General features: G+C 35.6%; 1 protein-coding gene across 1 annotated transcript; it reads right to left on the minus strand.

Moving 5' to 3' along the window:
• Positions 1 to 1,639: 1,639 nt before the first annotated feature.
• Positions 1,640 to 26,072, minus strand: LOC105055781 (tryptophan synthase alpha chain). Its single transcript, XM_010937771.4, has 9 exons — positions 25,718 to 26,072; positions 21,491 to 21,637; positions 21,345 to 21,410; positions 19,197 to 19,305; positions 15,846 to 15,922; positions 9,888 to 9,965; positions 5,304 to 5,381; positions 2,221 to 2,280; positions 1,640 to 2,117 (listed from the first exon to the last, which is right to left on the minus strand). The coding sequence occupies exons 1-9, from the start codon at positions 25,901 to 25,903 to the stop codon at positions 1,983 to 1,985; spliced, it is 936 nt and encodes a 311-aa protein (XP_010936073.1). The 5' UTR covers positions 25,904 to 26,072; the 3' UTR covers positions 1,640 to 1,982.

Below are 26,072 nucleotides of genomic sequence, written 5' to 3' on the forward strand. Positions count from 1 at the left end.
ACCGTTGCAACAAATATTTACTCCTGCCAATGAAGAATATACCGTAGTCATCCAAAAGAAAGATCATATATAAATCCGCACATGGTTGAGAAGGTACACATCCCTCTCCGCACCATCGTGATCATCAAAGAAAAAAAAAAAAAAGAAAGAAAAGAAAAGGAGGAGTCAAAGAAGAAAATGAAGGAGAAGCAGCAGCGGAGATCAAAGAAAGAAAAGGAGGAGTCAAAGAAGAAAATGGAGGAGAAGCAGCAGCTGGGGCACGTTGCACGTCCCTCTCTGCACTGCCGTAGTCACCTTCTTCTCAGCTGGGGCACGTTGCACATCCCTCTCTGCACTACCGTAGTCACCGAGAAGAAGGAAAAAAAAAGAAAAATGGGGAAGGTGGCACATCCACAAGTAAACATGTGGTGCTACTAGGGACAGCCCGTAGTCTGGGAGAGAGAGGGCACGACTAACGAGGGGCCTCAAACATCCAAGAAAAAGGCATCAAAACTGGACACGTGGTGCTGCCAAGGATGGTCCGCGTGGTCTGCATGCGGGAGAGGGGCCAGCGTCCCTCTCCACGCTTTAAAACGAATGGTGCGAGCACTCTCCTTGCTTCACGCTTATCACGCGCCCGGAAATCCTTAACTCTGTCTCACGCTGCTAAGGAAAGGAGAGTGGTCAACTCGCCGTCCCCCCACCAAAAAAACAAAAAAAAAAAAAAAGAAAGAAAAAAAAAAAAAGAAAAAGACAAGGACTTTTTTTTTTTGATTGACACTTGTCACATGCCGGCGAGTTCTAAACCCCTCTTTTATTTTTTTTTTTTTTTGGTAAAAGCCAAACTCCTCTTTTATGTATAGTATATATTTGGGCACAAACAACAAACATAATCCTTTGCGTGCTTTTAAGAGGCATTTTCATGCACTGCAAATATAAGGATGGAAAAACTAGTTCGCGGTCAAAATTTTGAGCTGCTATAGCAACAAAACTTTTTTTTTTTTTTTTTTGTTTTTTTTTTGGAGAAAAGATCAAACAACAAACTTGAATATCTGTCTTGCTTTGTCAAAAATATGGCTAATTTGTTTTCAGAAATTTGGGTTCTGTGTTCATGCATAATTGTTCTGGAATAAGCGACTGGGTTATATTTCTCACGGTATTCTGAAGGTATTAATTGAATCTAAAACATGAAATATATTGGTTGCCGGTGCTCCTATGGTCAGAACCTTTGTTTTCTGGAGTATTTATTAAGGATAAAATAAGTATCTCCGTCTTTGAAGTGCTAGAGTTGGTGCCTTCTCATGGAATCATAGGTTGTTTCTTAATGCATTTCCGTTAGATGAAGTTCCATTCTATTAATTTTTAATTCATACTTTACATACAACAAGAGCATTCTGATTGTTTCATCTAAACAATAACTGCATCGAAAATTCAACACCATCAATGAAGATAATACATGCAAGAAAATCTAATTTATCAGCACTCTCCAACGGTCTTTTAAGTGCATAAAAGATCGAAACAAATGGCATCACCTGCAAATCTCTACGACAAACCCCATGCATATTGACACCCTGCTCATATATCCTTGCAGGTGTAATTTCCTCGTGCTTGAACTATGACCATATTCGTAATTAACTATCATAGGCAATAGAAAATAACCTTTTTGATGGAATATGATGTGCATGATATTCATGCTAGGAATAACTTTTGACAAAAGGTTGAAGATGAAAAACATTGGTGATGGAATATCTCGTCCAGGAGCTTCTTACATTGTGCGCCTGGACCAACCTTATTTGTGTTTATAAAATATTAACAATGGAAAAAAGAAACTATCAATGTTTTCCAACACAACAATGGAAAATTCATATCTCAGGTGATCCTTCTCTTCACCAAAATATGCCGTTCATGTGCATCATTGTCTGCAGCACTCTAGACCAAGAGCACGCACATTCAGGTAACTTAGCATGCCACAGCAGAGAGAAGGCCAAAATTTGAAATTTTTGTTAAGGGATTGCAGCCTTCAATGACCTTGCGAAGGTTTCCAGTTCCTTCAATCCTTCTTCAGGTGATTTGGCCTCACCAAGAAGCTTCACCATTGCGCTGCCAACAATCACACCATCTGCTCCCCATCCCGCTACCTATGGTATACATGAATTAGTAAACTATAGAATACTCGAGTTTCTGAAGTCAGAGTGGCAAGGAACTGGATGTAAATCAAGTTTCTTCCATCAAATATTTGACCTGCTTCGCATGCTCTGGTTTCGATATGCCAAAGCCAACTGCAACAGGTTTGGTTGTTGCCTGTGAACAATAAGAAAACATTTTGTCATCTAAATGAGATAAAAGCAAGGAATATCAAATAACAGATACTGTTAGGATCTCATTACATGGCATAACTATAATTGTCAAGCTATCCAAAGGCAACACAATTCTGATTTGCACTTCTAGCTGAAACTGTCAGCGTGCAGACTGATTATGATTGAGTTCTCCCCCCCCCACCCCCCCCAACAACCACAACAAAAAAAAAAAGAAAAGAAAAGAAAAAAAAAAGCAGACATGGTAGCTGAATAAAAGTTAATGTAACAAAGTTCAAACCATCTACAAAACTTGGATCCAAAGTTAATGCATTTCACTCTGGTAAACTGCAGATACTTCACAGCAAGAATCCTGGATTCTATTCAGTGACCATGAACCAGCAGTTCAAAAATAGCAGTTCAGACTGAAAATCATTTCCAGATATCAGTGCACTGATTGAACCCATGGATGATCAGAACTCAGGATTTAGCATCTGAACATGTAGAGATACCAAAATAAAAGATCTGCTATATTGTCATTCACCAAAGGGAGGAGAAAACATCTTCGTTGACATATCAAAAAGAATATTGGTATAACTTAAGAGGCTGTTTCCCTGTCCTGCAAGGGTGGGAAGAACTAAGAAATGGGATCAGGGAAGAGACCGAGTGTTCTGTAGGCTGGTTTAGAAAGCCTGCTAACTTTTCAATGCCAAGATCTTCAGAAGGAATTCATCTAAACATTGATTACTAGTACCCAAAATTCTCGGGATTGCAAAACTGGTGGCTTCCCTTGATCCCATCGTCCTTTCTCTCCAGACACTTAGCGCATCCAACCCTTCCCGCCTACGTGGATTACACTACACATATAGGAAATTTTTTATACGCCACACCTGGTGTAGAAAAAATGCACAGCCCCATCTAATTGGATCACGTAGCTACTACTTTCCAACACACATTTAATGCCTACAGTTCCGCTTTTTCATTTGAAATTTTAAATGATGAACATACACCTCTTCTGAAAAACTTATGACAGCCTGTGACCATATTATAACATCCTACGGTCAAATTATGACTTCCTGCACAGAATGTCATAATTTTTCTTCCAGAAGTTATAAAGAGAGAAGGGCATTTTCGTCGTTGAAAATTTATGATACTTTCAATGCATATTTAATGCCTGCAGTTCCGCTTTTCGTTTGAAATTTTGAATGACGAAAATACCCCTCCTCTTCTGAAAAATTATGATATCCTACGGTCAAATTTTGACTTCCTACGGTCAAATTATGACTTTCTGCATAAGTTATCATAATTTTCTTCCAGAAGCCATAAAAGAGAAGGGCATTTTCGTCATTGAAAATTTATGAAATTTTTAAATGATGAAAGTGCCCCTCTCTTATGACATCCTGTTGCCAAATTATGACTTCCTATGCATGAAGTCAAAATTTGACCGCAGGATATCATAGTATGGCTACAAGATGTCATAATTTTTTCAGAAGATGGGCATTTTTGTTATTCAAAATTTCAAACGAAAAAGAAAAACTGCAGGCATTAAATGCGCATTGGAAAGTGGTGACTACATGATCCAATCAGATGGGACGGTGTATTTTTTCTATACCATATACGGTGTACAAAAAATTTCTCCTACACATAAGAGTCAGGCATCCTGACCAGTTATAAAATAAACACTACACAATATTTTGAGCCCATCAGGTGTGAGAATAGCCTTAATTATAATAAGAAAAAATTCAAAAAAGCACATATGGCACTATCCCAAGAGCCATGGACAAAGCAAACAAAAAAGGCGCAAGAGAGTGTATGTTGGACCTATTCTAATATTTCAAACAATAAAATAAATTATGGAGCAAATATGAAGCATCACAAGAACACTGGCTAATGCATGATAAGAAAATGGACAAATGAATAGATTATCAAAATTCTATACATGGGTAACTATTTTAAAATGCAAAATTGATTTGGCCTCAGGATAATAGGGCAATTAATCTTTCACTAGAACCTAATAAATTAAATGCATGAAAGTTTCCTCTTCCATCAGAGACCTGCCATCAACCGCATACTACCACCATCTCTAACCACAGAGTCAGTTGACTGACTGTAAAGTTACCATGTACTCAGGAAATCATAAATAAAAACGTGGCTTTATCAAAACAATCCATACAAAAACTGCCAACAAACATGTCAAATAAAATAAATTTGCATAATCATGATCCTTCACAACCTAAAAATATGTATGCACTCATAGCATAGTATTAGAATTGATAATAATATTAAATTACAAGCATGCTCTTCTCCAAAAGGAATGGCATATGAAACTATGATAGGCCCAAATACCACATCCACAGGTGATCACTAAAATGCAGTGCTTTAAGATGCGGTAACAAGGCCACACATACAACCGCATGTGTGTATGAGGTCCTCCTGCACCATATTGCCTATATGCAATCACTATATGCGGTCATATCGCATATAAGCTGAACAAGGCAGTTTACTTAGTGTGTGGCTCATTAGCATTATGTGGTTGCATAAACAACCCACTTAGCATTATGGAGCCAAACACGTGGCCCACTCTTACATGGCCCAGTGCCGATGAAGCATGTTGATACTAATTGTTAGGTTGAATGTGGGCTTCAATTATGTCATAACTATCACTATCATTATCAATTAGTAAGCACTAGTTATTAATTATTGCTGTTATTAATATTGATATTAATTATCCAGAATAGTATCACAAACAGTATTGTCATTTTCATTGTACTTAATATATTTTATTTATTTTATATAGGAAAAAAAAACTAACCACATATGTGCCTGCATATGCAGCCTGCATGTGTTTGGCAGTCCCTTGACCGCCGAATATCATGGTCACTTTTTAATGCACTATTGAAATGAGAGCATATAAATTGAAAGAGTACTCAACATTGCATGCTATATTTACTAACATCAAGGCTATATTTGATCAGCAATAGATTGTTTTCTTTGCAATAATGAAGGGAAATGGAAATTAGGGTGACAAACCTCTTTAATTTCCTGTAGGAGAGATTGAACGCGTGAACTTACAGATGAACGGGCACCCGTAACTCCAACAGAGCTCACCTACATAAAAAAAGATATAACAAGCCCAACCGCTAGAAATTTAAATGAGTGCAAAAGTTATTTGAAATAGCACAAAAACAAGTGGAGATCCAAACTAAGGTAATTAGCAAGCAGTGATAGCATTTCACCATCATAAAACAAACTTACTTTGAGTAATCAATATATCATGTATGGGATCTCATGTGTGGCAAGTTAAAGGCTAGAAACTTCAGCAGTGTGCAAATGACAGAGCAATAATTCTATAAAAAATTGAGAATGACCATGATTTAATCAAGAAAATCTAAATAACCAGTAAACTTACATAATTTCCAATGATTTAGGCAAAAAGGATCAAAATTCTGCATCGTTGGGCATAAAGTTAACAAGGCTGAAAGGAGCATGTAACACTAATTACCTCAAGATTATCCAGACTGTTAGATTTGAAATGTAAAGACTTGATGGGTCCATACATGTCACGACATCAACCTTGTACAGCTCAACACACCTTTTCTTGGTGCATATACTGACCATCCCTGTTTCAAGGATCTAGCATATCAGCCAGCCATTGATATGGTATCAATCCTCGAGATTTGAATCCTTGGTGGAATCTAGTGCATGACTGCAAGTTGCCTCTCTCTCTCTCTCTCTCTACCTATCACTCCATATATCTATCTATTTATATATTTATGCATGTTACATAATGCAGATATTCATGTATATATAAGAAACGTGAGCCACATGTAGATTGCTCCATGGATCATATCACCTTATAGTCCATCAGCCTGCATTTTTGTTAGATGACTTGGGCATGTATCCTTTCATAGGAATGGATACATAAAGGTAAATAAATCTTCTATCCTCATAGTTAGTGGAAAACACTGATACTAGCTTGCTAGCATGTGGCCAACATTTTAACACACACTTAGTTTGCACTCGTACGAGAGACAACCAAACCAAATTATTTGTTAGATGACTTGGGCATGTAGCCTTTCATAGGAATCGATACATAAAGGAAAATAAATCTTCTAACCTCATAGTTAGTGCAAAACACTGATACTAGCTTGCTGGCATGTGGCCAATGTTGTAACACACACTTAGTTTGCACTCGCTATGAGAGATGACCAAACCAAATTATTTGTTTCATCTTGTGCTATTAAAGGCGCTTAAACTCCACAAAACACAAAGACACAAGGCACACACTTAACTAATAATGGAAAAGGTCTGGCAGCAAGTTAACATACACCGAAAGAAAAGATCAGAGTTCAAATTGCAACCACAGAAAGGGTTGCACAAACCCTAGACTCTGATGTCGGGTGAAGGGTTCATAACTAAAAATATTATGACAACACTTGTTGGTTGTGTACCTGCATGCATGCACAGCTTGCACCTTTTATATGGACAATTTAAATAAAATGATCTTAGCACTCTAGGAATTTAGTGACCTAAGAAAACAAAAGAGGGCAGATTACTTGTTCTTTACCCCATCGATATACATATAAAAACATCACTGTGAAATGTGGAAGGCTGGCATTAGACAGACACTAAGGAAAAGTTCAAAAGATAACATGTTCTGATCATAGAGGATGTGAATTTTGATAGGAATAAATAAAAGAGAATAATTCATAAAGCTGACACAAAATTTTCAGTCAGGCTTGTTCTTTTACTATACACGCATTTGTCTGGGTGTCTCCATGCTGTCTTCTTCTGATGTACATATGTATATACCAGTCTGCATTGCATCCTCTGAACAAGAAAGACTTTGCAAGTGATTGGGCAGTTGACTTAAGTTGAAACATGGTAATTCAACCAGTCCATGTCATGGTCAATACGAGTGCAGAATACCAGTTTCTCTAAACTATTTAAACCACCCATGATATGTGAGGTGCAAATGTGCTGAAATAAACCAACATCCCTTGCTCCATCATTTGTGGTTACAGATAACATTATACTACTGGTAAATTCAAAAATTCTATAGTTTTTTCTGCAACCTTTGAGCACTGATGTTTAACTTTTTCGGATTGGTTCTAATATATAATGATCAAATTATGCTATCCTTTTCTCTTGAAATCTCATCACCTTCACCAACAAATTTAATAGATGCCTGATTGACGCAGTTTGCTTTCAACAATGATGCTCTAAATCTACTTCAAATCATTTATAGCACATTTCTACGGGGTTTATTAATCAATGTTGACTCTTCTAGACCATTTTTCCTTCATTTGGATGTCAAGTTACTCTGTGTTATTGTCATCTACCTGTTCTAACTGGTCCTTTTGTCATTATTTATGCTGCTTTTCCATAATTTCCTATGTTACCAGTGGTTATGTCAAGCCTGTTCATTTAGGCCCAAGTGTTCATGAGGTCCATAAAAGCTTTCTCACATTTCGGATGGTGGAATGCCTCCAGTGACCACCAGCACGTTTGTTGCCTTATGACCAAAGTAGGGCTGAAAAGCAGTAAGATAACATCCGACCATCTCAATTTTCATACCCAGTTTCCGATTGGATTCTGATAGAAATTATTGAATTCAATTGGATCTGGAACTAGATTCGAATAAGTACTCATGAATTGATACAGATCCAGATCTGCAATTTGAGGATTTCTGATCTGCAAATCTAGTAAAGAATATTTAAATACTATCTTTATCGAGGATCAAGCTTGTGATCTTCCACTAAGATGCAGGCTGTTCAGTCACCAAGGCAATATTCATTTTTGTTTTATATTGATATTTTATTATACTTATTCAAAACTTATTTCCATCACAAAACAACATATTTCATATTTTATTTATTAATTACTTTTATCAAAAAAATAGACTTTTTCATTATGACAAAAATGAAATATTTCAGTTTATTCTTTATGATATTTTCCAAACTTTGTTGTATGCAATATTTTAAAATAGCAATGCATGTAACATATTCTTAGATCTATAAATAATTTTCATTACAAGTTCTCTATCAAATAGACAATTCTTGATCGTATTTATATTTTTAAAACAAATCCAGTCGGATCAACAATCCAAACCCTTGGCTGGGTCGGTCTTCATGCAAGTTTTATAACTATTATTTGGATCCTTATCTAGTTACCTATGTGTCACATGCGATCTTGATATTGGATTTCATTCTCATCCTTTATGACTATGTTAACTACGTTGGTTTTCATTATTGAAATCCATTCAAAATCTGATTTATATCCAAATAATATTTGACTTATGTCCAAATTTGATAGAGAAACTATGGATATACTAATATCCAACTTGTATCTATTTTAATTTAGAATAAATATGGATATGGTCATACCCATTCCGTTTAGAAAAAATATGGACACTACTTTGATATCCATTTAGTGTCCATATCAGTATTCGCATCTGCTGAAAAAAATATGGATACAAATATGGATACCAATCTATATACGATCCATTTTCAGCTCTAGATCGAAGCCATCATGTTTTGGATATGACTCCTGCCCAACATAGATTCTAACTCACTAATGCATACACCCTTATCATAGAATGAATGAAGTGTATTCAGCTATTCTGATGAGGAATTAGCTAATTAGCAAGCTCCAAACAGAATCAAGGATCCACTGAAGCCAATGTTATGACAGAGTGTTGGCTTCCAAACCAGTCTTGATAGAATTTCCCTTAGAAAGGAGTAAGGCAATCATACCTTGATTCAAAAATTTAATAAAATGCAAAGTAAACCAAAAGTATCGGTAGGTATGATCAATTAACAATATGTAATTGATTCTTGCCAACACAGTCAACCGATCAAGCTAAAAACTTCATACAGTCCGCAACAGTTTTTTTTTCTTATGATAGTTTTTTCCATATGGATCGCCCCTACTATGTATAAATTGCATGTGGTCTGCAAAAGCCATTAATTCACAAGACATTGTTGGAAACAAGGGAATGTATTTTCCTCATCTTCCCTGACTTCTTCTAAGCACTCTATAGTTCGTTCTCCCGAGATAGGCTGGGGTCACCTTCTAGTAAGATGGATTAGTCTTTCTGTACCCACCCGCCACCCCTGTTTGAGAGTGATTAAATATCAATAGGGGAACCTCCTAATAAGGAAGTTGCTCCTTGGAAAAGCCTTTTCGCTTCCAAGCCTTTTTCTTATTTTTTGGGCAAGAATCCATCTCGGAACTTGGAAGGATTTCACAGGGAGAGCATTAGAGCAGATATAAGGTGATGCACTAACACGTAACTCAAACAATACAAAACTGCAACGAGATAAGCTAATGCTGAAATAATTAACAATTAAAGCAAAATGAGGCTAAAGAAAAAAAAGAGAAAAACACATGGAAATGTATTAATGATACAGCAATGATTAATGTGAAATATCAAAATATAAATAACCTCTTCAAGGAAGAAGAAATTGCATTTGCCTTTTCTAGATTTTTCTGCATGGTGCTTGGTGGATGGTGGGTGAAGCATGTTTTTGTGTAATTTAATAACAAAATGTCTATTAAATGGATCAAAAACAACTAGATGAATATTTCAACCAGTCTAACAAATCAACTTACAAGATATACAAATCCTTCTGAAGCTTCAACAATGGCTTTCATTCTTTCTATTGGAGTGGTGGGTGTTGTGAGCAGCACCTGTGGTGTGATGAAAAAAAAAATGAAAAGAGAGAACAATTTGAAAAAGTAAGCAAGGCTAGTTCTATAACAAGATGAGCTTTCGATTTATCAATAAAATAAATCATCAATTTATACAATAGCATGAACTTTTAGATTCAAAATTACTTTATAGAATGTCAAAGATTCTTGTTCCTTGCGCACATAATTATACTCAAATAAGAAGAGAGCATCGAATTACCCAAGCATGTCATAAAGTTGTAAAATATAGTCACAATTAGCAAAGCTGATAAAACTAAACACATACTCTAGCAAGAACCAAGAAAATGCCAAAATTAATGTTGACTTGATATCCTAAATTCCTAATAGCTGCATGACAATGGAAGTGGGAACAGGAGATAATGCAGGTGCAAGAGCAGGGAAACAAAAGCCCAAAAGATATACATACGATAGTATGTAGGAACTGGTCGAACAAAATGATAGTAAGTTGAAAAAAATCATAGTACAAGATAATCTAATAGTATCTTTCTGAAAAGATCAGTAGATTTAATCTTACTAGGAAAAATTAAGGAACATAATACCATTTCATTAAAAGTGACTTAGATAAATCTACAAAATAAATTCTCTGGCATGAGCTCTAGAGAGCAAAGAAACAGAAGGGATCAAGAGAGTATTCAGATGAACTAGTAGACCAGGTGCTTGCAACTAAGGTATGGAAAGGCCTTGATAATGTTATCAAATCCAACTTTCAATGTAGTAACGAACATTGTGCCGTACAATACTGACTAATTCTCACTGTTTTGTATTTTCCACAAAACTTTGTTGAAATATCAGAGTATGTTGCCTGATATAGTAAAGCAAGTCAAGCATCGGTTCAATATCAAGACTAATTGATACACGTGGTAACATTTTCAAATCACACGGTGCTTCACAAAAATGAAAAACAGTGATAATATTCTAAAAGTTCAAAACTAAATCCTTATGTTTCTAGATATGCTTTAATCCTGAGGAATCAAAAATCAATCTAAATTCCATGCAATTTGTGCACAAAAGCGACATTATAGGTCCGAATATTGATGAAATTATCAGGGCATTGCCAGTTATTCTTCCTAGTAGAACATTTAATGTTACATCTGCAATTTTGTCTGCATACCATATTTCACAGTCATATTTAACTGACTGATAAATAGAACTAGAAGATGTATACACTAAAATGGCCTCAGTTTGGAGGAACTTATATTTGATTTAGACATTCTACAAAAAAGAGGTAGTGGCCATACAGGTGGATGGATATGTCAGAGTTCATGTTCAATTGTTAAGGATATGGTCCTGTAAGAAACCAAAGGCAGAGTATCTTCTTGCCAGCCAGCCAAACAGGCATGCCTTGCATATAATTGACAGTGCAGAGAACATCCCATTTCATCCAGAAATTACTATTCCCTTTTGTATTACCATGTGAAGACTTTCTCTAATTGTTACGAACTTGACAATTTGTAAGCATCACCTCTTGTTTGAAAAATATGGATTGTTGTGAAGGTGAGAGTAGTCAGGATATATTTGTGCATGTTAAGCTCATTGGTGCACTCCACAGGTTGCTTCATGGAATGTTTCATGGGAGAGGCAATCAACAATCAAGTTCTCAACCAGACTACTATTCTCTGGCAGCAATTAAGAGGAATGGTCTTTAATTCACACACATACATATATACATACATACACATGCACAACATACATACATACATACACACACACACACAAGATGCATACATACATACACACACAACATATATGTATATGTATGTATATGCATCAGTATGTATACATTGAGCAAAAATAAAATTCCTAATTCCATGTTTATCTATGTTATCCACATCCAGTTTCAATTATATTTTAATAGTGAAAATACAGGGAAAAAAATACATAAACAATTTTACTCTGATTTGCAAGACTCAACAGCAAAGAATTAGATGTGGCACAGTCCCCATAAAGAAGAACAGTGACAGCTTCCCAAGGTTTTTGACAGTGTCAGATAACATGATAAGAAACATTAGGTCAACTATTTGCAGAGTTTTATCTAACTGTGAAGCAGAAAAGTTCTTTTTTTGGCTTAAGGGGCAGAACAAGGTAAAGGAAGTCAACAAAGAACTATAGAGATAATCTCAGGTCATTGTGTTGCCTTGTTTCTTGACTTAAAATTTAAAGGATACAAAAATCAAGCTTAGATATGGTAAACGAAAACATTCTTAACTATTTCAAAACATCCATAACTAAATTGTATTGCAGCATCTCAGCTATAGTTAACATAAGAGTTGCCTCAATTAAGATTCTGGTCAGCTAACCATACCATATAAGAAAACACACTAACATTTACCGTTTAGTCTTACATCTCAAGCGTACAAAATTGATGCTACTATACAATTAAATGGACTGAAAACCATGAATTACCTTGGTACCTTTTGTTAAAAAAAATAAATTTTAAAAATAAACCTATGCATTTGGAAACTGGCACAATGTTATTCTGATTCCTCTTTTTATGTTTTCCCAATTTCTCTCCCCTTGTGGCAATCTATTGATTGTATCGAAAGGCCCACTGAATTGGGATTTCCCTATTGGGGTGGGTCATTTCGGGGCAAGCGGATCATTTATCATAAAGAGGATGAGCAGTCGTTAACAATTTGACCAAGACACATCCAATTGAAACCTCTTTTGAAAGAGCTCCAAAAAGACTTGACTTCAAAGCTTTTCAATGCGTGCAGGTTGGACTACGTTCAGGCTCTTTAAAAGGGAAGAGAAATGAAAAGACTCGACTGAAGGGAAGGTTTTGAAGCAAGTGAGCCTCTGGCCACACTACCAACCCTCGCTACGGCTGAAACCAAGGAGGCCACGGTTACGGCTGAAACCAAGGAGGCCGCTCCGCGGCTGATGTCAACTGTATGATCTATATAGTATATACCATTCTTCTTCTCTTTTTTTTTTTGTTTTTAATAAGGCGGAGCATTCAGACAAGCCTACTATGAATACAACCAAGGGAGTCAAAAAGCAAAATATCCCAAAATGGAGTCCGAGCAACTCCCACCCCAGTCCACAAAGCCATTCTTCTCTCACCAGAAAAGTCCAATTTAAATGGACTTGCACAACATGCATATGCAAAATAAATAAAGGGGAGATATTGGACAGTACGTGCTTATTTATAAAATGAATAGCTTACCAAGCCAAATACAAAGAAAAAAAGGGGAGGAAGGCCATAAAAAAGTGTGAATAGTTATTGGAAAATAGTAGTCGATGTTCAAATCAACAGGACAACAGCCTGTATTTTAGGATGATGAGTACTGTGACAAATGAAACTTCAAATATATCACAGTTTTACTTCCAAATTCTACACTCTTGGAGGAGGTCATTTAAAAGTTGTAACCTGTATAGCCGAAGTTTAGGATAGCATCCTTGTAAATCAGAAGCCAAACAACAAACTAGATGTGAGGCAGCAAGAGGAGTGAAGAAGAAAACTGAGAATAAACCTAAACCAAATAGGAAAACATTATCCAAACACCATTAAGTGACAAGATAATTTATAATATCTCTCTTATACTTAAACAAATATGTATATTTGTGTGTAAGATTAAAATATGAGCCTTTTGTTGAGTAGGACTGAAATAGGTGTGTGCCATAGACTAATCTATAAGACTTTTTCTAGCAGATTTTGGATCTTAACAATGTTTTGGCATAATAGAATTTATGAAATATTAAGATTTAAGAAATACCTAGCATTAAATTTTGAGTTGATACAGAAAACTTTAGTATGAACTAGAGGAAGAAACAAACACTTATTCCAAAGGAACATGATATTTTCAGTATTTTTATTGAACTCAAATGAGGGTACTTGCTTAATTACATGTAATGTCACAAATAAATGGATAATAGGAATGAAAATAAAATTTTGAGAACCCTAAAATTCAAGTTTCTTTAGATCTAGACTTTATTTGGAACCCTAAAATTCAACAGCCTGAGGAAGCCCTTTAAAACACTAGAATCCAAGTAATCTTTGGCCTGTGAAACTTGAGATGAGAATTGTGCTTTTTATGTTATATTTCCAAATTAAACATAAATTTGAAATAATAAAACACTAGGCAGCTTTCAAAACCTATTCCTTTGGATTTTGGATCTGTAACTTGTTTTGTACTTTGAAGTTATTCAACATTTTTAGAACTCATGATTAGCTCCCAGAACCTTGCTACTCTTTGAAAAACTTGATGCTTGTTAATCTGAAATTATGATATGGTCTATGAATTGCAGTTTTGAGCTTGTATATGTGTGATTATTGCATTGAGAATATGCTTTTATGAAAACCTTTTATTGGTGGCCTTCATTTGGAACTTTCAAACAAAGTGTTTCATGTCATGTTTGTAAAAAATCCTTTCAAAACTAAATAATAATATAATATCGGGAAGATAAATAAGTGGACCCCTGCCAGGTGGTATTTTTGGCACCATTTGAATTATTGATGGTGATTTCTTTGAACCCCTATCAAGGTGGTATGTCTGGCCCAATTCAAACATCAACAAGTGGATCGTCGCAAAGTGATATATGTGGACCTTGAGGATAATGTAGCCTTATCTGAAAATACCAGTCCCCTATTTCAGATTTATGGTCTCATCTAGTTTACTAGTGAGGATTTTGCAGCCTCATTACTCATTAGCAAGAAGGATTTATGTGGCCTCGAGAGTAAAAGAATAAAATATGCCTTTGCTTATAAGAAAATATGTTTTATGTGTACCATGTTGAGGGTCATTGCTTAGAGCAATGGTAAAAGTCTTAAGCTGGCAAGCACAATGGCATGGCTTCGAGTCCTTGGACCACCACTTTATTCAAAAATAAATAAATAAATGCCAAACGTTGTCCATCAACAATTTGCCCCTCCCAGAACCCCAAATTGTCAGGACCATAACAGGGAATTTTATTCGTTTTTACCATGTTTAAAATCTTGTTTGAATGTTTTTTTATCTCTTCCTAGCACATGAATTCTGATTAGAAGATTTTTTTTTTTCAATACTTTGTTTTGATATGGTTTCAAAGAACCTTTACCAGGACTTTCTCTATAAATTTGACCTATGTAGTATGCACTAGACACAATTTAATTTCAAATTAGACTTTCCTTAGTCTATGATGATGCTACTTATTGGGTTGTTGCTCACTCCCATCATTATCATTAAAATTTTCTAAGGTTATTGGTCAAAGAGTTGGACTGGAGTGTGAATAAAGAGATATCTACAAAAATTGGGTTTTGGAGGCGCATTTTTGGGATTTGGAGATCGCTGAGGCAACACAACTTTATAGTCGATTAGCATAGTTTTGTTTGATTAGGATCTTGAAGGTATTTTGTCTTGTAAAACAGATTTTATCCTAAACTTGTATTAGATTTTGACCAAGACATATGGTTCATATTGCAGTAAGTTGTGCTCTGTGTGATTATTGTGGTCTGTTGAAGAAATGTTAAATTTTTGCTATCTCTGCATTCATTTGATTGGCTGCAATTGTCACAACTCGAGATGAGTGAGCCCATGTCTCAAGCCATGATAAATCATTGAAAAGTTATATAATCAAGAGCTATACGTATGCTGCAACCACTGCTGCCTTCAAAGCTCATCAAGATGGATATAAATAACCTTCCCAACAGATGACCACGATTGGATGATAGCACATCCATCAGATATGAGGGCAGCATGAGTGATAACAATATTATGAAAACATCACCTTGCTTTGATAAAACTGCAAGTCATTTTGGAGGATGCATCTAGTTAACTTGAATTTTATTATTTTGAAGTCGTAATTTAGCATAAAGTTTTGTATGCAGACAAAATCCAAACGCAAAGAGGTAGCTAAACATGAGATAAAGAAGGGACTTACTAACTCGATATTATGTTTCACAGCTTCATTCCTTAAAATTTCAGTCTCCTCTAAAGGAACATCAGGCACCACAAGTCCTGCAAATTGGTACTGGTTACTACTGAATCACCAAGAGAAATTATAGCTGAAGGTGGTACCAGCAATTACTTTGATGATTACATCAACAAAAACTTACAATACACCAAAAAAGTTAACAAAACAAATAAATAATCAAGAACTGAAATTTGTTAAATGAAGGCCTGCATTAAAAATAATATTCTTAAAGAGATAACAGCAAGAAAAAAAACACTTGGTTGAAGAACACAGATCACTACATGGAATGGCCATGTATCAGTATAAAGGATTAACCAGTCAGAAGAAAACTAAAGAGGCCCCAGTGTACATTTTTGGTGATCTTACTCAAATTCAAGCAAATAGTTGGATTTAGTTTTCATTATTATAATTTTTATACAGCTAGTCTGTGAGAGAGGCCAAACATTTTGGTGATAATTGAGCACATCTTGTCTGAAAAAGGGGTGAAGCAAGATATTTTCCATGTAGTCTCCCATTTTGACTGTTGAAATTTCAGATAAAACGCATATAATACTTTATATATATATATATATATATATATATATATATAGAGAGAGAGAGAGAGAGAGAGAGAATGTTTATTCTTCCAACATCGCTGATTTCTCAACCAACTGCATATAGAGCACATCATTTTATGAGTGGTTCATCCAAAGTCTTTCCTGATTTTAATTGCGAATTATTGGGAAAATGCACATTTTAGAAATTCTTGAGAAATAGGCATTAAAATCATGAATTACAATTAACTTCCTTTATATTTGTCGAATTTAATTCCCTATGTTGAAATATTTTCCACTTATTCCAGAACTGTAAAGTGTAGGTCTTTTCTTGTCAAATCAAATCACTTCTCTGTAACAATACTTGTAAGCAACAACTGAAATTCCAATGTTCCAGCATTTTCAATGGAATATTGGCAGCCAATTCGCTGATGTATATAAAGCTGCATTACAATCAATTATTGAAATATGCGGATGCCCTGTATTACAAGGGCACTTACAGTTTTTAGGAATTTTCAAAAGTTTGGGATGTTTGATCTTATTGGATATTTCAATCAAGGATTAAAATCCCTGAACTAGTGATCAACCCAGTCCAGACCCAGGTTGGTGCGATAATAAGATGAATCTAACAGCCATATACAAGAACAAAGAGAAAAAACACACAAAAAAAAAAAAGAATAAATAAAGAGTTTGTGTCCCAGATGTCAGGCCATCATAAGCAGTCCTTATGCATCCTATCCAGGATAGATCGAGGTGGACAGAGATGACTCAGTTTGGAGATATTCAACGTCCCAAATGCATTGTAGGACCCAATCTCTCTCCACTCTGATATGGTACTTCAAGGCTGAAATGAACCAAAACATTGATGAACAGCTTGGGCTTGGTTAAACAAAAAGCTCAAATTAGATTGTTTGATTCTTAATAGCAGGAAACTTCTACCTAGGGCAACATACCTGCTTCATAAACTCCCTAAAAACTCGAACATGCAACCACTTCCTAAGCACTTCAGCAATTAAACATGTTTCTGGAATATCCTCTTCCCATACCTGCTCCCTCACCCACTCTTGTTTCTGGCAACTAGGATCTCATTATAAAACAAGCCAAGCTCAAGCCTCATTTCTGGCAAAACTCATAAAACTTGAACAAACTCTAGGCTTGCAGAAAAACAGAAGCTCAGCTGCTTGAGCTTGGCTCAATAAATAGGATTGTTCAAAGCTCATTAAAACAAAACCAAACTTGACTTGTAGTAAACCTTGGCCCAACCTTGAATACCACTTCACAAAAGAGCGAAGCATGAGCAGCATAGAAATCCCCTCAGACATGGCTCATTTGCAGATCTAGGCATGTGGGATTCAAAGCCACACATACACTATCCTTAAGTGGTCCATATAACATTCCAGCCATAAATGCATCTAGACATAAATCTATATAACATTTGTGTAATAGAATTCTAATATAACATTGCTACTTGGTTCATACAACATGTGGGTCATAAGGACGTTGAAGATTAACAATATAAAATTTCTAGTTAAAATCTACATATATCTCAAGTATAGAGACGATATATGCTATATTTGGGTTAATAAAGGGCTATATTCACAATTTTCCTTATATGCAACTCTTTTCTGTTGCACTAAGTTTTAGTGCCATATGATATATTTGGGTTGATAAGGTGTTATATTCATGGTTTTCCTTATACACAACTCTTTTCTGCTACACTAAGTTCTAGTGCCGTAAGATGGGGATTCTCAGTTAGAAGTTCCCAATCCATGATGGCCCTCTAACTATACTAGAAGCCAATGACTCAAAAATAAGAAGCTCTTAGGAATCCCTTCTCTTCCTTCTGCATGTTTTACCCATCTAGGAAGGTCAATATTATGGATTTGTTACTACACAATAGCAAATTCCCTATTACGATTTTTCCAATTAAATGACAGCAAATCCCTCCCAATATTATATTGTTCAATTCGCCTTTTTTATTATTTCCAACTCTCTTCATTTTTTTATTGAATTTTATCTTATTTCTTGACTTCCTTTGCAGTTTCATAATTAATCAAACATTTCAGCCCAATTTTGTGAACATTTACATGCCCAGTCTAGATATAGCACCTTCATTTGACCAGTTGTTTGATAAACAATTTTAAAAGGCTTCATGATGCTGCAATGACCTCAATATTTCTTCTTTCTCTATGATAAAGAGAAGGATGAATGACAAAACCCTAAGTTTCAAGATTTCAGAGCCCAATGTATCAAGTCCTGAAGCAGAACTAACACACTGGTCATTTGAGTTAAATATTTTTGAAGAACACAGCAGGATTAAAGATAGCTAAAAGAAGCAAAAAGAGGGACGCCAACTCAGAAAGAGGAGGAGAAGCCTCTTTTGGTTTACATCTATGTGAATGGCAACATAATTTTGTTTAATGCCCCAAAATGGATGTTTTAATAACATAGAAGTTTCAGTCTTACAGTCCTCCAGATTAACATAAAGAAAAGAGGATCTACACTTAAAATAACAATATATAGCATAGCATGTGAAAAAACAATTTATAATATTCTCTATCATATTTTCATATTATTAACTTAACCAAGAGCAAGTAACAGTTAACCAATGATCTGAGATTTGAGAACACAAAAAGGTGTGTAGTTTTTTTTGTTTTTGTTTTGTTTTTTTTTTTTTTTTTAAGTCTCACCATACAGGAACATTAACTTAACATAGTTGCTCGGATCAAAATTGACATTGCAAAACACTAATAAATGTGTTCAATCAAATGATACGTCAACTCACCATGTATGCCAACATTTTCTACCGTAGACATGAACTCCTTGACTCCACGCTTTAGTATCGGATTGTAATATGTAAACAGAGCGATTGGGCAAGATAGTTGAGGTACTACCTGCTCAGACAGTATTAACAGCATAACTTGAAAACATATCATATAAATAGCAACAAGTTCCACAATGTCAACAAGTCAATCTGCAAATCTATTGAAAGCAATCACTTATTATAAATGACATCTTTTTTTGGGAAAAAAAAGGCCGAAAAAGAATGGTACAGCCAGTATCATGGCCAACATGGATATGGATATTGGGACATCAAAACACTGTGTACCTATATGTACTGGCCACATATATCTGTACCGTGTGTACCAACAGTGCTGTACCGACCATGGTGGTATGTATGAATAGTTTTTTCCCTGAAGCTGTCGGTGTCAATATGTACCATCAGTGCAAGTTCTGTACCACTACACACCGTTCTGATGAAAAAAAGGTACAGGGTTCGATCCAAGCATTCTCAACCTTGACTAGCACCATAGAAATAAATGAAAATGAACAAAAAATTGCAATTTAGCATGGTGACAAACACTAGCACCTTCCTCAATTTTGAAATAAAGAAGAACTGGATCATATGCATGCACCTGATTCTTGTCAAATTTAAGACTAGTTATAGTCAAGATGCAGAGTTAATCTACTTAACAAATATGAGTTCCACTTTATGGGAAGTGAGATTCAATTTCTCTTTTCTGGTTGCCTTCCATTGTCTCCTTTCCCTTCTTTTCTTTTGTTTCCTCCATGGAATATAGACACACAATTCCACACTCAAATTAGGAGATTTTAAGCCATCTCTAAGGGGGTAAATTAGAGATTCTAGTAAGCATTAAAAAAAAGTCAAAGATTAAAGTGTCAAGGGCTAAACAAGTTGTCTTGACTTATGAAGTTCTATTCATGCAGACTTGAATTACATTTTTCTGGTTGCATATGTCATGTTTAAGATCAATATTGGATTCGTAGATCTTGGCTAATCAGAATATCATACTTAGGGTGAAATTGATTATTATATATCTCTTCTTGGTGGATTGCAGGGCTGCTTGTTAGGTTGACTCCCATCACTTTCTATACTTCAATTCGAGGGTAATGGTCTCTTCTTCTTTTTCATTATCCTCATCATCTTCATATTAACATGTTCTGATATTATCTGAAGTACCCATTCATGGTTACCATCTTTTGAAACATATTGTATGTGGATGGCTAAAGAAACATCATACACACCAAAAATCAACTAACAGGTTAGTTATCTTTGCTACCATCTTTGACTGACATTTATCATGACATGGCCAATATGGAATGCCTCCCTAAGCTTTTCTTAATTTTTTAAAAAAAAATCCTGGTGGTAAAAAAAAAAATCTCACTAGTTTAAATGCTGTCAAGAGTATAAAGGTGGTTCTAGTTGGCCAGTTTTGACTACAAACAAGTGGCACCCATCAAATCATGGAGATGGAGATAATTGAGAGCCTGTATCCACTAGGAAGGATGGACAAAGCAACAGAGAGTCCTAGAATATTGTTATTGAATATTCAATATGCATACATAAATGTTGAGTTAGAAAACCATTGAAAATCACATCCAATCATGTATATCTTATGACAATGAACCACAACATTATATCCCTTCTAAAATCTTTAATGACAAAATTTTACAAATAACAACTTTCAATCACTGGCATATATGCATCTCCAGTTTAGAATTGGCCCTTTGTTATTCATTTTGCATGTTCTCTATTTTTGATTACCTACATTACTTTCCAATGAAACAAAATGTAAGTCTCTTGCTCTCTCATTAATTAATTAAAGCCCACATTGTTGACTTTTCAAGCATTACTCATATTCAGATTTAGCAAATGTATGCATTGAAATGTTCATGCACAAAGTCTACATCATGGTTTGATGTATCGCCCCATACCATCCAATACGGGGCATACCACACTGCTCTGTACTGACACTACCGTACTATACCAAACCGTATACCGACATTATAATAGGATTTTATCGGTACGGGGTCCGGTACCGAGATGGCGAACCTTGGTCTATATTCTGGCAAACATGTGCATAGACAGAGAGGAATTTCATCAAATGAATAGCGCTTAGGATAACAATACCTCCTTTAACATCGATATAACTGCATCAAAGTTGTTTCCTTTTGCTAGGGCACGTGTGGCAGCAGCCTAAAAATAATACAAATATGCACAACCATAAAACATTTGACAGTAAAATTGTGATGGGGAAAAGGTATTGATAGGAAAACCTGGATAACAGGTCCATCTGCTAAAGGGTCGGAGTAGGGCATGCCCAATTCTATCAAGTCTGAGCCACAAGAATCAAGGATTTTCAAAGCTTCTGAAGTTGTTGACAAATCAGGATCACCAGCAGTCAAGAAAGGTATCAAAGCAACCTAAAGCATTGGAGACAAATAGCAGTCAAAAGCCAAGTAAAAAACAAAAGCAGATTCCTAGCGAATTAAGACTGTTTTGCCATAATCCTAGAGGAAGTCTCTTGGAAAAAAAAGAAAGAGAAGTTACAATGAAAACAAAAGATTTTTGCAAGATCAGCTAATGACTGCACCCATCAGCTAATAAAATGCATAGAATAAGTATATATTAGATCAATTCAATTCCAAGTTAACATGCAGGTGTGGCAATGTGGGAGTTAAAATTTTCAGACCAAGAGATATTGGTATTACACATGATTTACCTACATGTGTTGTGCTCTGAAGTAAATTTTTTGTATGTTTTTTATTATGGTGAATCTGACCTTAGATGAATGAAAACATAGAGCAACTACTAAATTTATTAAAGTTTCGAATCTGCTCCAGATCTTCCATTAGTTTCTACTTAAGATACATGGAATCAAAGCACAAGATCATTGTCGCAGGCATTGACAATAAAAGCTCAAGAAGCCCTTTGCTGACAACCACTATTGGATCAGCTGCCACAGACCAACCATCTACCTCATCCACACAAGCCAAATTGATCTTAGAGTCTTTAAGGACATAATCCTCAGCCATCGGTACCAGAATGATAAGGTCTGATCCAATTGAACAGTATTCAGTTCCCTCTTATTGGAGATTGATCTATCTCAAGGTAGCATATCATTTCAACTAGATGAAATAACAAGGGGAGGGAAGGGGAAGACAAAGGTCAAAAAATAAGATGAAAGGAAATAGATATGCTACCAGTGATAGCAGAAAACTGATATTTCAGCAACATATTAGATATGCTGATTCTATCAGCTGCATTTCATATATAGGTTCACCTTAGGTGCATGCATAGTCTCTTGAGTACTTTATATTTATTCCAAGTGTATAAATCATGCTACTCCTCTAATCACATGGCATTTGAGAAAAGGAATGACATCCCAAGTGCTGTGTGGTTGATTAGAAGAGACACTTAGTGATATTTTTAGCAATATTTTACCTATTGAACCCATGCAAAAGCCTGAACTAGCATGCCATTTATCACCAGCAACAAAAAAGGCATCAAAGTTTAATCAAAGGATAGGGTTTTATTCAAATATTATGAGTACAAATCTCAGGTCTGAATGGACCAGTATTAGACCTTTTTAATCTATATATATAATATTTTCATATAGAGTCAAGTGAACCATATTTCAACATATTTATACATCTTCAGCAATTCCTCATTGCACTCATTTTGAGAACAAAATAATTAGTAACTGTGAAAATTTTAACAAATAATTAGCCATTTCAGAGTAAAGAAATCTAGAAATTGTGGCGGAAATGCTTCCATTTTTCAAATTTGTGGGAGTATCAATACCTCCGAATCCTTCAATGTTCCACAACGTGGCATAAAGCTTCCTTGCACTTTTGTCACACCATGAAGCATCGCCTTCCCACATTGGGTAATGAAACCTCATGCAACTTTTTGGTAATGTTTCTCTTCCAGTGAAGTATATGATGATTATAGATAGAACTCTCTAAGCACTTTAATTAACAAGATAGCTTATGTCAGTCTTGGATGTTCAGATCTAGCTGATGTGGTCATGTTCCACTCAATCATAAAATATTAATAATGGAGAAAGAGCTAGAGATGAATTTCCTAGTATTTTGTGCCCCTATGAAATATACAAGAAGAGTTCCCAACAATATAAACTGTCCAATCTTTTGTCACTAATCATAAGTACTCACATTTCATATCAGCAAATACTGCGCATCCAGCAACACCAATTGGCTTAGTATAATCAAATATCAGAAAAAATAACCAGTACCAATCCTTTAACATGAGTTTCTATTTGAGATTTTTAATTTTCCTCAGGTTCCTCCTCTATCTTTTTTTTCCAAGAAATTAAGGATCCATATAAAATTATATAGAAAAATGATGAATAAAGGGATGCATCCACTATCGGTATATGCTTTTTACATTATGAATTTAAACATTCATATTATTTAATAACCAATCATGCTTCTAAGTACAACTGAATAATTCTCCCATATAGTCTAATCCATATCCTTGTTTATGCATGCATGAATGCATAAACTTGTAAGCTGGAAATTTTGAAATCAAGCAGGTGTAGATGAATGCATGCATGAATGTATTTGAGTAGGGTTGGCAAAATATGACCCAACCCGCCAATCCAACCTGTGTTCGATCCGTCATAAATAGGTTTGGATTTAGGCTAAACGGGTCAACCCATTTAACTTGTTTAATAATTGGGTCGAATTTAGGTTTTAGATATCTAATCCATTTAACCCATTTGATATTCAGGTTAGATTGAGTCAGATAACCCATTTAACATGTTTAACCTGTTTAACCTATTTTTGATCCATTTAACCCGATCTGTTTAACCTTTTAACCCATTTAAGATCTATTTAACCTGTTTCTGACCCATTTAACCTGACATGTTTAACCTATTTAATCCATTTAATCTGTTTAACCCGTTTAACCTAATTTGATTTATTTAATAAATGGGTTAAACGGGTCGGGTCAGGTTATCTGTTTAATAAACAGATCGAATTTAGGTTTGAATTTTTGACCCGTTTAATAAACAGGTCGGGTTTGGATTGACGATTTTCTGACCCGATCCGCATTGACCAGACCCGTTTATGACCCGACCCGACCCGATTGCCACGCCTATATTTGAGTATGTTTTGCATATGTGTGCATAAAGGTCTATGGATGAGAATATGGATATGCATAAGTATATAATCAGGAACATACCAAAAGATTCTCAATTCTCAAGTTGATAGGATTTATCAACATTGGCACACCAGATACCTAGGGCAAATGGACAGTTTGCACTTTGCACTAGAACCAAGTTTTCAGATGAATTGGCATCTAACTATGAAAAAATTATCTAATGGCAAATACGACCACACATTATTTGGACAAAACAAACATAAACACTGAGACTTAGCACAACCATATCAGATTAGTTCTACAAATCCTTCAAACAAAAGGGAAAGAAATATATTCAGTAGTTAACCTCTTCTTGTAGAAACGGATCGCTTACTTACACTTCATTCAACCAAAAAAACATATACTTGACAAACAATACTCAGCTGGAAGGATCACATATTTTCAATTGCATGAAAGGGCACATTCAAATTGGAATAAAAAATCCATAAAGAATGCAAATAAAGGAAAACCTACGAAACAGAAACAGGAAGCAGCAACCAGGTGACAGAATAAACCAGAAAATAGAGGATGGGCATGCAAGACAAGCAGCAAGTAAGTAATAGTTAAAAACTGACAAAAATAGGAGCACAATGCACGCCAGATCCCTCCAAGATTTGATTTCTACTCCAGCAAACAGCAAAATAACAAGATCACAACTAGCATAGCTAATATTCTAGGTATGAAAGGCATTTAAATGATGAGGCCCTGAGGGAAATGGAATACAAGAACAAAGGAAGCAAAGGGAGAAAAATGAAACACATGATCCGCCAAAAGGGTAACAATTCTTAGAATTAGAAGAATGATGCAGAGAAAACACATGAAACGCAATGAAACAAAAGTCCATGACATCACGAATCTACAAAATTTGGTGCAGCAATGCTAATCGAACTTTTACTCTCCAAGATTTCATTTTCAATTCGTCAAACAACAGAAGAACTAGATTTGGTCGAACTCAGAGCCAAATTCAGTGATAAAACCATGAAAATAACCAAGAAAACGCAATCCACCTACAAAAGAAGGAACACAAAACCATTCAAAGGGAGCGCAATTTTTTTGAATTAGAAGAACAGATGCAGAGAAAACACATGAGATGCAATAAAAGAGAAATCCATGGCATTATGAATCGACAAAATTAGGTGCACCAATGCTAATCAAACTTCTACTCTCCAAGCTTTCATTTTTTCAATCCGTCAAACAACAAAAGAACAACATTGTGTCGAACTCAGAATCAAATTCAGTGATAAAAACATGAAGATAATCAAGAAAACGCAATCCACCGACAAAAGAAAGCGAAAATAGAACAAATACAAAACCATTCCCAGGGAAACGCCACCGCTTACTTTTCCTTGATCCCTCAAGCGGGAGAAGGTCTCGGAGATACCGAGAGACGGAGCGACGCTGAGAGAAGCCCTGGGAGAGAGGGATTTTCGGGGAGAGATGAGCTTGAAGGAGGGCCGAGGGAGCGAGACGCCGCGAGATTTGGTCGATGGTAGAAAAGAGCAGGAAACTTTGGCGGCGAGGGACATTGTGTCCAAGTATTAGACTAGAAATGGCTCAGACGTTCGAACCTCGCTCCGCGGAGAGGGGATTGCCGTCTTCTGGGACTTGCTCTTTGGGCTTTGCGAGGGGTCTGCATTTTATGCGTAGTTAGCGCGTAATCTCGGCAAGGAGCCGTTGCCAGATTCGCAGCATCGC

The sequence above is a fragment of the Elaeis guineensis genome, chromosome 2 (assembly GCF_000442705.2).
Source record: "Elaeis guineensis isolate ETL-2024a chromosome 2, EG11, whole genome shotgun sequence".
Classification (NCBI taxonomy): Eukaryota; Viridiplantae; Streptophyta; class Magnoliopsida; order Arecales; family Arecaceae; genus Elaeis; species Elaeis guineensis.

What these genes read in the sequence shown, in the direction of transcription:
- LOC105055781 (XM_010937771.4), bottom strand. Translation starts at nt 25,903, where the DNA reads ATGTCCCTCGCCGCCAAAGTTTCCTGCTCTTTTCTACCATCGACCAAA. An exon ending in TGAAACATAATATCGAGTTA is followed by an intron (nt 9,966 to 15,845) that starts GTAAGTCCCTTC and finishes ATCACACCACAG; the next exon opens with GTGCTGCTCACAACACCCAC. An exon ending in TCCTACAGGAAATTAAAGAG is followed by an intron (nt 2,281 to 5,303) that starts GTTTGTCACCCT and finishes TATTGTTCACAG; the next exon opens with GCAACAACCAAACCTGTTGC.